Here is a 12,225-nt window from a genome sequence, read left to right as displayed (position 1 = left end):
CACTCGGCTTTTACGGTGGAATGTCCAAATAAAAAGCTTTTTGAAGACTTCACCCAGTCAATTAGTCGAGCAGTGTCAATAGACCTGCTGCATAATGACTCACCTGTAATTGCGTGAGAACGAGCACTTACAGGAGACTGAATGGCACGTCACATAGGAATGACAAAGCCCTCGATCTGTTTTTAAGGACTCATTCTGTAATTGAGCCCAACCCCCCACTCCTGCATCCCTTCACACTCACTCACACACACGCTCACATTTATCTCTCTATTTCCTGAGGTTCTTATAATCACATGGCTGATGGCACTCAGTGAGGCATTTGGGACTTGAGGCATGATGCTGCAGAACACAAACTTTGAGGGCTTTCGACTCGAGGCTGGCTGGTGAACTAAATGGCAGGCTCACTGGGTGTGCTGAGCGTATGTAAACCTCCCTCTCTGGGCCTTTTAATAAACATGCTTTGTGTAGGGTAGTGGGATAATGAACAGGCTAGACAATTACCATAACTGGCTGATGTTATCTCAACTTCAGGGGGAGATCATTTGAAATGTTGTAATTGCACTGTCAAGCTGCTTGCACCCCCCCCCCCCCCCCTGTTCTTCCCGAACACACACATACATATACCCCCCGCCCCTTCTCCTCTGCCTTCGGCCACTTCAAAATGAAATTCTTCTCCGTCTTCTCCTCCTTTAGCAGTCTCCCTCGTTTTTGACGCTGATATGCAGGCATCAAAGAGAAGCCCAGCAGCCATTAGAGGGCCCGAGGGCCTGCGCATGCTCCAGTAGAAAAAAAAACTAACAAACCTGACTTCAATAGAAATCACCTAATGTTGCAACTATTTCATTTGACACAACATACCACTCAAGAAACATTTTCTATTTTTGACCAATTTACCATAATTTGTAGTTTAAAGCTGTAATTATTTATATCTGGGCCCAGTACAGACATGATGATGTACAGGGGCACTCTCTGCAAAACAATACACAGCCAGCGTCTCCCAGCAGTTCAAAGGAGTCCCTCTCTCTAAACATTATCATATAATTTGGGCCAGCCGTCAGCTTGTAAATAAGTGATGTAGAAGCCTATTGTGTGATGGGGCACAGGTTGGAGACAGGCGTCTTTGCTCTGTCGGCATGAGCCGCTGGAGACAAAGGCAGGAGACAGAGCGTCTAACCTTTGATTCTTCTGAGGACTCAGCCGCCTTGTATCAGGGCAGGACGCATCGGCCACAATCATGCCCCCAATGTGGGGACGTCAAGAACAATAGAATCACTCTCTCACAGTCGGGCTCAACAACCCACCCCGACTGCAATTGGATTAGCGAGTGTCCAACCACCACATGTTAGCCTAATTGACATAAAAGTGAAATTTGAGAACAATAAGGCCTTAACCCATGAAGGCCTACTGGCTTTGAAATGGCATCCCATTTCTGTAACAGCTTCTGTCATTGAAAATAGCTTGAAGATTATTTCCTCTATTTGTCTTTGATGAGGTGCGAATCACTCAAAGTTGGTGAGATGTCAGATAATAAAACTAACTATTTTTATTTGGCAAAGACAGAGAATAAGAAAGATTACTCTGGTTTTTTTTAATCTCTTTTAGCTAAAAAGTGATTTGAATGCATTTAAAAGCCCATCTGGCAAATAATAGGCTTAGAATTTAAACCAAAATTCATATAAGACAGTAATAGATAATTACTGTCATCTTTTATTTTTTACAACCGCCTTATAGTAGATAATTGATATAGTTATAAATATTTTACAAGGTGAAATGGATTTAGTTTTAAGGGTCTTATTAAAATGTGTTAACGCAGTGTGTATCTTGTGATCTGCTGTAATGTGTTATTGGAGGCAATTCAAGTTTTTTATTTTTTTCTTCAAAATGTATATCATATGAAAGCAATAAATATTACCAGTAAATAAACTTTACTTTTTAGACTGTTTTTACTATTTTCTCAATAAAAAAACCTTATACAATCTAATGTACATTATGAAAAGTTGTACAGCTTTTTATGTTTAAAATAAGGACTCAATTTATTTTTAATATGTAGATATAAATATATATATTTTGTCAAAATATATGATCATATTGTCAAAGAAACAAAAAAAAAGTGAGACAAACATACACCTCAACATAAAAGTTATAAATAAGGGTCCAAGTGAACATTTTTGGGAGTAAAGACCTTCTGATTTGTTTTTGCGTCCAAGTTGCTTTTTCATGGTTCCAGTCCAAGTTCTTTTTAGTCTGTTTGTTAGCGGCAGCCGCAGCCCTCCACTACCATTTCCTGGTAGTTTTTTAGGACCACCTTGTCATGTTCGTCTAGGTAGAGCATGGAGATGGCGCTGAGCTCTGTTGGCACACAGCAGGCCTTGGGAATGTTGTTGTTCACAGAGTTCACCAGTGTCTGAACAATGGCATGGTTGGTTGAGTTCAGATGATCCGCCAGAGGAAAAGGACATTCCCCGTGGCAGTAATAGGCCTGGTAACCAGGGGGCGCCACTATCCAGTCATTCCAGCCTACATCGCTGAAGTCCACATATAGTGCGTGGCGCCGGCAGTTGCGGTTGCGTTTACGGCCCCGCTGCTTGGGGCTGCGCTTGGTCCGGCGGGTCAGCGGGTGTCCCTTCCCGTCATGGCCAAAGGTAACCAGGAGGGGGCGTAGCTGCTCCCAGTCCTCGCCAGGCTCCTGGTGTAGCGAGCGGCTGACGCGGACATGTCGGTCCTGGTGGCGTGGCGTCTGGTTGAGGTGCAGAACCTCAACGGCCAGCCCATAATTTGGGAGGCTCTCACGAGTCCAACGCAGCACCGCTGGGCTCACATCGAAGCTCTCCCAGCGTGACGCGTTGTGGCGCACAAGCCGCGTATCCAAGAGCTGCGTGATTAGCTGCCCTGGCCGCGGGGGCTTCAGCACCTCGTACACATTTATCCGATGAAGCCCCTGGTTGTCTGAGAAGGCGTCAGCAATGGCTTCATCGATCTGATGACGGTAGAGCCTCAGTTCGGCTGAAGAGAGCAGCTCGTCCTCTGGAATGCTGCTGAGGTTGAACAGGAAGCGAAGGGGCGTGGTGTCTCCATCGTCCAGATCATGCACCCTCTCCATGTGCTCTGAAATTGAGCAAGAGAAATGAGGGCAATTGATTAGCTGCATAATTCATTCATGTCAACTTATGCGATGTGTAGAAATTAAACTCACAACTTTACTTCATATGTACATCTTATATATTCAAAAATATTGAGATATTAAGTTTCCATGAAGATGCTGTATTGTTTGTTTACTGAAAGACTGTGATCTTTGTCCTCCAAACAGCACCAACGGATAAAACTATGAAACTAAACACTTCCTCACTCTAGCCGGCTTAATTGACACAAAAGAATGTACATTTTCAAGGCCTCTGGGGTGTTCAGGAATATAAATATACAGCGTCCACGCTTCCTTATCTATCTATAAGGATTATCCTGCCCTTCTCTCAATGCCTTTCTCTGAGCACTTTGCTGAAACATGCATTACAAGGAGGGTGGTGATTAACGTACCACAGCTACAGTATAAACACAGTGGAGGTACCCTGTTCCACGCTCAGTCTGCAGATTTCTGGCAAGATCACCATTGTTGGGGAAAGGAATGTTGTGTCTACTATTTTCCTGCTCAATCCACCCCTGTTATTTCACACCCAGACCCTAATCTTACCCAGGTGGTTCTCATTATTAAAACCTGCTGTGTTTTTGATTAGCTCTGCAGTTTGTTCACTTAAGACGTTTATCATTTTCATCATGAATAATCATTAAGGAGTCAGACAATATGGCAGAATCTCATTTATCTGAAGCCCACGGGAAACGAGGTCTTGCAATGTATTCAAATCCTTAACCAAAGCTTATTCAAAATGTGAAACACCCTCTCATTTACTCCATGCTTTGTAGTTTCATTCACAGGGAGATGTCACCTGTTACCCATGGCCAATAAGAACACATCTGTGTTGCTGCTGATAGGATACATGGTTTACCTATCATGTAAATATGTCCCCACACCTAACTGTCCATCTGCTGCAGATTGTAATCACTCACGGTGTTTTGGACAGATAAGTCAACTGAATCGCACAATGGTGCTTCCATGAAAGCGAGCACTCCCACTCAGAAGGCCTCAAAGCGTGTTATTAACATAGTTTCGCAGAGGAGAAGGAGGGTAAATGCCTGTAGAGAGCAGTAGAAACCAAAACAGAGACACATACGTGCGTGCACACACACACAGTGCAACACAGGCCGTAGTTCCTAGTCCGGAGGCGGTTCTCTTTCTTCCTATCTAACGTTGGTACTACTAGCAGTGTGTTTGAAAAGCCCCATTAAGGCTGACTCATCCCTCCTTACTCACTCCTCCCTCTAAAGCCGTACATGTTCTGTGGCTCTAAAGCTCCACAGTTTTCTCAGTTCACTGCGCTACAAGATCGCTTCCTCGCTCGCTAAGTCCGACACATCACCTCTGTCTCTCTGCTAAATATCGCTTTCAAGTATTTATTCAACCGTTTCAGTCTAGCTTTCTAAACTCGACTTACATTTAACAGATCGGGTACCCTGGATCTTCTCAGAGCCTAATTGAAACCTCTGCATTTGTCGCTAAAACTAAGCAGATCCAAGTCACAATAAACAGAAACCCTTCTAACGTTCCAGTCTTTCTATCACACCAGCTTCTGAGACTGTTTTTCCATTTCTACAGAGAGTGGCAGCGTCGGCTCTCAGCACTCACATTGTTGGCAGTAGGGGCTTTATTTAGAAGGCTGCAGAGTAGCATTAAAGATAATTGCACGTTGAGGAAGGTCCTTCTAAAAGAGCCCTCCATATAAACTGGAGACATGAGAGAGGAGCACACTCCAATTCCAGGCCAAGACCAGGCTTTTTTAAGCAATGTTCTGGTGGGTGGGGTGAGAAGTGTAAGTCAGTAATATGAAGGCATGCTTTTCCTACAGCTGCTGACCAAACATGCAGCGTTTTGTCAAATGAGGCTCTTGAGAGCTTGTCTAGCAGATTTTTATTTTGCCGCTCTGTAGACAGTGTTTGGTGACCACATCCTTAGATTCCTTGGTTATGGTGAGATGGGTGGAGCTGCCTTATAATCATGTTTAATGTGATGTAGGACATGTTTTTTTACACTGAATACTTAGCAGTCCGCGCCCATGCTAATGAAATACATTACTACCAAAATCATTGGACTGCCTGGCAATAGAGACCTTCAGTATGGTATAATGGTTCTGTGGTGACATGATGCATTTATCATCTCTCTTCCTACAAACGACAAGATTTTTTATTCCTTACCCTCATGGTGGAAGCCCCTCACAGTGTTTGCCCGGCTGGCTGACCTCTCTGGGTACTCAAATGCGATGTCGTGCACCCCGGCCTCCTCAGCCTCCCCCGACTGTAGCCGATAGAGGTCCAGCAGGTATCGAGGCACAGAGGCCGAGCGGCTGGGCCGCGGCCGCTTCTTGAGGCCAAACATGTGCAGCAGCGTGGCCTCGAAGTCCCGCAACAGTTCATGGCTCTGAGCGGCCGAACGACCCTGCAGGCCCGGTACTTTCTTTTTCCCTTCTTCAGGTATCAGACTAGCATGGTTGCTCTCTCCCAGCAGGACTTGGCATATTAAAATGACCATCAGCATTCGACTACCAGGAATCATGATGTCTCTGAGAGGAGAAACAGAGATAGAAAATTAGAACAGAGCAGCGGGGAAGAAAACACTAAAAAGAAAGGATGGCCTCCATTTTAAGATTTGTCTGTCCCTTTTATTACATGTCTTCACCAGCTCCAACACACCCACCTCCCTAACTGTTCCCACTGAGGGCAGACTAATTGGTTTTAATGGTCCAGTCTGCCTTGTTTACAGTAAAGCAGTCCCCAATCAGATAGACTACTTGCAGTTTATCTTCGGCGACATCCTCTAAAGCTAAACAGCTGGTTCGAGAACCCAATTTCTTTGAATGGAATCTGAGGGTCATTCCTCTTTACTCCCTCCTGGCTTACCTTCCATACACGTCTGGATGAATGCCACATAAATCAGTGACTCGGTGGACAGAGAGGAAAGGGGAAAAATGCGAGATGCAGCAATGTGTCACATGCTACAAATTGAAATGGCATGGTCCACTTACTTACCGACAGAAAATAAAGCATGGGAAAACAGTCCATGTTTGTTGGGAGCAGGCAATGGACACAATCTTCCAGGAAATGTTAGGTGGTGTTGAAAGGCTGCAGGAGAATGTTGGAGTGACCCTGTTCCTGAAAGATATAGGTAAAAACACAGGGAAATTATAAAATGAATGCAGTTACAGACACTTGAGGCTGTTCCATGTTATTTACTCAAAGAGTAGCAGAGGGTATATCTGTGTCAGTGTATATGTGGGTAAGAGAGAGACCCAATGTCTCTTTAAGGCTTATCATTTTGGCTGATGGGCAAAGCTAGCTATTTACTGTAACTGGAATGTAAGGAGGTATGTGGCACAACACAGACAGCAGATCCCTAATGCCTTACACTCACCTAAAACTGAAAACACACCTCGTTATATCTATTCCGAAAAATTGATAAGAAACCTGTCTTAAAAGCAAAATCAAAGAGCAAAAAAAAAGAGATAAGTGCTGACTTCAACTGAAAATCTATCCTCTCATGTTCACACACAAGACCAAAGAGCTGATAACACCACTTTGATCAGGAGTGGTAAAATCTATATCCAAAACAAGAGGGCTGTTTGCTTAGAGAAACCGTCTCCAAATGAACTTAGTCAACCTTTATCCCTCCAAGCGGCTGACACCACCTATTTCAGACAAGGAACTGAATGCATCTATCGCAAAAGTGCTTCATCTCTTAGTAACGCTTCCCCACTTGAGGGATCACACAAGTCGAAGTGTTGCTGATGACAGGCCTTCTGCTCTTTGACATCACTGTCATCAGTACATTCAGCACTGGTGTGTGTTGATGTTTTTTGAAGGGTATATTTGGCTCTTAATTTCATACAACACCAAGGACATTTTCTTGGTATATAAAAGTTTTTACACATTCTCCGACAGAAATCTTAAAAACACCTCGTGAAAATAAATACAAGTTTCATCTTTAGCAGTCTTTTTTTTCTCTGCAAGGTTTAACAAGCACAGCTCATGGCTCTAATGACTAATTCTTTTAAATGCGTCATTTAAATGTGCTAAATGCCGTTGAATCAGACTCATAAAATTACAGTTTTTTTGGATGGAGTGACCACAACAACAGGACCACAGTGCAAACATTGCTACTTGGTTCTCAGAAGCAACATGGGTCTTTGGTCATCATTTGGAGCCTGTTCCACTGGAGAGCACCCAAGCATTACTACACAGTGAGGATGCACATTAACAGGAACATTGTGTGTATGTGTGTGTGTGGGTTTGTCTCTGTGCGATTATCTCGGCCCCTGCATGGCTCACTGTACATGCAATCAAGGATCTTTTTCCTAACAGCATTAGACTTTGACCTCTGATTGACCCCCCCCCCCCTTTTTCGGTCATGACACTAGATCCAGTGTGAGTGAAGAAAGGGTGATGTGCGGTGTGTGTGCGTGCATGAGCTAAACGCTGTGCATGCCTGTACGCGTGCATGAGTGTGTGCCACCGCTTGCATGTTCGTGAGAACTGTGGCAAAGAGAGAGGAGGGTTCAGAACATGATCAGCTCTATTACCCATGGGGTGGGGGGATAACTTGTGTGTGTGTGTCTGTGTGTGTGTCTGTGTGTGTGTGTGTGTGTGTGTGTGTGTGTGTGTGTGTGTGTGTGTGTGTGTGTGTGTGTGTGTGTGCGTGCACATCTCTTACAACAAACGTTCATTGTACAGCGAGGGCCTCTCCCATGATTACAGGGATTCATAGCACTCAAAAACACTGACCATACAGAACATCTTGTAACTGTAACCAGCCACTGACAAAGCTGCAGGCTAAAACAGACAGACACTCAAAGTGGTGCGATGATGATGAAAGAAGATGTAAGGCAGACAGGGAGTAACTTTCAACTCTGGAAAAAGTCATTGCGTTCGTTTTTCTGGCATGTTTTAACCAGTGATTTATAAAAAAAAAACATTTGGATTGACACCAACCCTGTTCATTTTTTCAGTGATTTTCCACCACACGTATCACCACACGTATCAGCTCCTCTTGATCAAACAGTGACAGCAAAACCAATTTCCAAGATTATAAAATGTTTTAAAAAGACATTTAAACTGACCGGCAGACACCAATGCATTTTACAACAATAAATGCAGACCAGGGTTCAATTAGGCCGAAGCAGTCAACTTCCCTTGGCTTTGCTCAATCCCCCTTGGCCTCTCTCTCTGACCAAAGATAATGTGATCAGACTATGCACATGGCTCTTCAAATGTGTTTTCTGAGGAATTTGACAGTGATGGTGAGAGGGAAGATGGGAGGGAGGGAGGGAGGGAGGGAGGGAGGGAGGAGGGCAACAGGTTGCCACAGGGAACAACCAAATCTCTGGCATGATTTATTTTATGATTTTAGATGCCAGTAATCGGTTTACCAACACATCTTGTGTTTTTGTACTCTACTGCCACATTTCATGTTAAATGGCCTTGTCTGGTTTATGCTAATAAGCTGTAGATGACATGCAGTTCATAATGATACTCGTATTTATTATTCTGGTGTCTCCAGATAATGGCCAATATTTGCAAAGAAAAAAAATGACTATCCTTTAAAAAGGGACTTTTGAGTTTGTTTCTTGATAACAAGTAAGTAACTAAAGCTCAAAGGATTTTAAATAATTACTTCACAGGGAGCTAGTGTTCCCCACAAAATGCAATATCTTAATTTGTGTTGAAAGAAATAAAACAGAGACCTGTAATGTCTCTTGTTGTTTTGTAGGTTTTGGATTTTATTTGCTCCCAGTGAGCAGTTGAAGAGTAAGAACATTCACAGTCAGTGAGATCACCAAAACCAGGTTAATGGTTTTGTTCGCTTAGTGCATTCTGAGAGGCAAGAACTCCGATATAGAAATGATGAGTCTTATCAGTTATCTGATATCTCTAATGCTGATTTCGCTATTTTTAAGAAAAAATAAAATAATAATAAAAAAATCCATTTTTGAATGTCAAATCCTCTCAACTGGCTTGCTGTAAAGTGTTAAATAATATAAATGTAAAACCCAAATGATCACCAACAAAAAAGTTCTCCTGAAACGACCCAAAGAAGTAGAGCCTTTGCCAGATGCTTGTGATTTTTTTTTTTAACACATAGGCTACTTGGTTCTAAAATGCGTTCGCATCCAAATTTTGGCAAGTCGGTCATAGAGAAACTTGAGTTGAAAAGTAAAGGAGTGTGCCAAAGACGCCATGCGCCTGCAGGCCACAATATGTTTTCCTTGCTGCAGCTTTTCTGCATTCAATGACGCAATTTATAATAATTTGTTTCAAAACAGGTGAAAACATGTGAGTCCTTATATTACAATGGCAAACAATTACAAACTGAAATCACCTCTGTTGTGCCACTGTAACGTGTTGGCACTGACGGCAGACTTAGTCATAACTTGACAGAAATGAATCATGACTACGAATTATATGTAATGATGAAAATTTATTGGAATAAAAAAAAAATAGCTTCAGAAATGAACAGTTTTTTTTCTCCCTTTTATTCTCCCTTAAATTCTGCGCCTTGTCATCTCCATCTGCCACATTACGTACGGGATGACACGAAGATAAACATATACAGGTGTTTAATCGGGCAAAATCGGTGCCAAACTTCGGTTTGAAAAGTAAAAGTCAGAATAATGTAAATATTTAAATTGTGTTGAAGAGAGACAGGCGTATAGAAATGGACACTCTGTTTGAAAATTATTGGTTTGTCACTGCTCAACTCTTCGGCACAAAAGGCTTTAACCTGCTTCGAGCTCCACTAGGATTATTGCCCTATTCGTCCCCAAATACACTTATATTTCCTCTGGTCTCCGTTTCTGTGTCAATGAGGTAGACTATAACATGTCTATGGACATTTATACTTCTACATTTCTACCTGGAATGCTGTCCAAACTTTCACTGAAGTCGGTTAAACGCGCGTAAACACCTACAACCAAAAGTAAAAGCCACAAACTGCCAACTTCCTCCTGTACAACTCAATGCGTTTCGTATCAACAAGCTGCGTTGCTCAATCTGTTATTTGTGAATGTGTCAGATGTGCGCGCTTACCATCAGTAGAGGTACAGGTATCCTCGAATGAAGTGAATATAAAAGGGAAGGTGTGAGGCAGTCCAGGCGTATAGCCGAAAAACGGCGAAATGAGCCTTAAAGGAGAAGTTGGGTGCCTTTTTGGCTCATTAATCCTTTGGCGACACCTCTAAACGGACAAGAGGAAACAGGGTCGGGGTGAAGGCCGGCGCTCGGGGTCTGCAGCGGGGTTACCTATCCGTCTCCAACTCGGCTCGTGACGGCGGGTGGTGCGCAGGACGGCCAGACTTTACAAATGATCCAGCATCTATGGTCCCTTGCAGTTTTTATGTGTCCGCCCAATTTACCGTCCTTGCCTCCTCCGCCCTCCCGCCCTCCCTCCTTCCCCGACCCCACCTCCCTCATCTGTCTCAAACACCTTGGATAACCCCCCTTCTCTCCTCCTCCACTTTAAATAAAGAGAGTTCATTGCGCGAAGTATTTTCTTTTTCATTACGCGAAACGTTGTAATTTGACTGTGAATAACAGCAGACGGGTCAAACGCTCAATCTGCATTTAAATGCTGGGACTCAGACAGTAAACTACTCGTTGCAAGGTGACGTCGTGGTACTCTAAATAAAAAGACCCAGGCCACCTGTAGATGTAATAGGTCTAAAGAGAATTTGAGTGGCATTTATTGGCCACATCAAAATTGGACAACCAGCCTAACTTTAAGATTTGCAAGGTAAACAATCAAAAATCAAATGAAAAAAAGACGACGCTCGAACAATTTTAATACAAAAGTGTTCCTTGCGTGGCACTGCTTTAAATTGTGGACCTGCTGCTAACGTATCACATCCACTGAAAATCGTTTTACTGCTCCACATTCGCCTTGAAATTAAGTCCATTTTGGGGGACAAACTACACATAGTTTTCCAAAACGTTTCGTTTTCTTTTGTCCCGATGTGGTGACGTTTATTTGGCCTCTAGAGAAGTAATTATGACCGTTAATGAGGTCGTTGCCTTCTTCCCTCACTGTCACTGGAGTAAAGAAAGCGAGATGAAGTGCTCGCTGTCGTTTACTCCTCTGTTTATTAGGTTCGTGTGGTCATTTTTAGGGGATCCTGAACCAAATATGCATATTTGTTCTCCTTCCTGACCCCCATTACAGAAGATTTGTGTTGTTTCGAGTCAGCATAGAGCTTAATTAATACGACGTATGCGAGCCATTGGATGCATCGTGACACAGGTTCTAAAGCTCATTAGGGAGTAATATAAGTTAAAAGAGGAGTGTTCTTCTGGGAACCCGAAAATCCCATAAGAAAGCATTACGCCTGCTATCTTTGGAGTGACTCCTATTTCACATGTGGAGCTGTAAAACAATGATTTAATCAGAAACTTAATTTGGCTTCTCTTTTGAATAGCTCAAGACTATAATACAAATAATAATGCTAGTAATAATAATAATAGTAACAAATCATGATTACAATATAATATTGTAACAACAATATTTATGATGATATTAATAATGATAGTATTGATCATAAATACACACAAAGTTCAATCAATTAATTCCATAATACTTTATGTAAATATGTTATAATATATTTATAATGCAGAGAGGACTATAACACACAATAACACATTAATCTTTAACATTACATCTTTAATATTCTTTATACTTTTCAAAAGCATTTCTCAGTGTTTCATTCAATTGTTGTTTGGCAGAAAGAAATAAAGAAATCTGTTTTCCCTTAAGATGTCTGAGAGATGGAACCACTACTCTCTGCTCTTATTTATGTCTGAACATTCAACAGCCAAAAGCATTACAGCATTAAACTATTTCAAAATAACAATTGAAGCTCTGTTTTGTTTTGTTTGCAGTCATGTCTATCCTTGTACCTCTCCAGACATCCACACACTTAATATGGATTTATTTATTTTCTTTGTGAAATAGGTTGCTATTTTCATACTCAAAATAACAATATTGTCTGATCTTTAAGCAGCAGATATATATTGTATGAATCTTTGAAAAAACGCAGGAGACCCAGGAAGCTGACCTGTGGCACTCACACTGTAATTGAA

General features: G+C 42.3%; 1 protein-coding gene across 2 annotated transcripts; it reads right to left on the bottom strand.

Moving 5' to 3' along the window:
* Positions 1-2,006: 2,006 nt before the first annotated feature.
* bmp4 (bone morphogenetic protein 4) lies at positions 2,007-10,442 on the bottom strand. Of its 2 annotated transcripts, none has more exons than XM_068718020.1 (4): positions 10,183-10,442; positions 6,133-6,255; positions 5,302-5,666; positions 2,007-3,105 (listed from the first exon to the last, which is right to left on the bottom strand). In XM_068718020.1, exons 3-4 carry the CDS (start codon positions 5,657-5,659, stop codon positions 2,252-2,254), a joined length of 1,212 nt encoding a protein of 403 aa, XP_068574121.1. In that variant the 5' UTR covers positions 5,660-5,666; positions 6,133-6,255; positions 10,183-10,442; the 3' UTR covers positions 2,007-2,251. The 2 variants fall into 2 exon arrangements, with proteins under 2 accessions (XP_068574121.1, XP_068574122.1); XM_068718021.1 differs by having other exon boundaries at positions 6,133-6,249.
* Between the last annotated feature and the right edge of the window lie 1,783 nt (positions 10,443-12,225).

The sequence above is a fragment of the Cebidichthys violaceus genome, unplaced genomic scaffold (assembly GCF_023349555.1).
Source record: "Cebidichthys violaceus isolate CVI_PGR_0920_01 unplaced genomic scaffold, fCebVio1.0.p SCAF_22, whole genome shotgun sequence".
Lineage (NCBI taxonomy): Eukaryota > Metazoa > Chordata > Actinopteri > Perciformes > Stichaeidae > Cebidichthys > Cebidichthys violaceus.
Note: the sequence above shows the minus strand (reverse complement) of the source record. Positions and strands in the feature narration are given on the sequence as shown.

What these genes read in the sequence shown, in the direction of transcription:
- bmp4 (XM_068718020.1), bottom strand. Translation starts at nt 5,659, where the DNA reads ATGATTCCTGGTAGTCGAATGCTGATGGTCATTTTAATATGCCAAGTC. An exon ending in GAGGGGCTTCCACCATGAGG is followed by an intron (nt 3,106 to 5,301) that starts GTAAGGAATAAA and finishes GCTCAATTTCAG; the next exon opens with AGCACATGGAGAGGGTGCAT.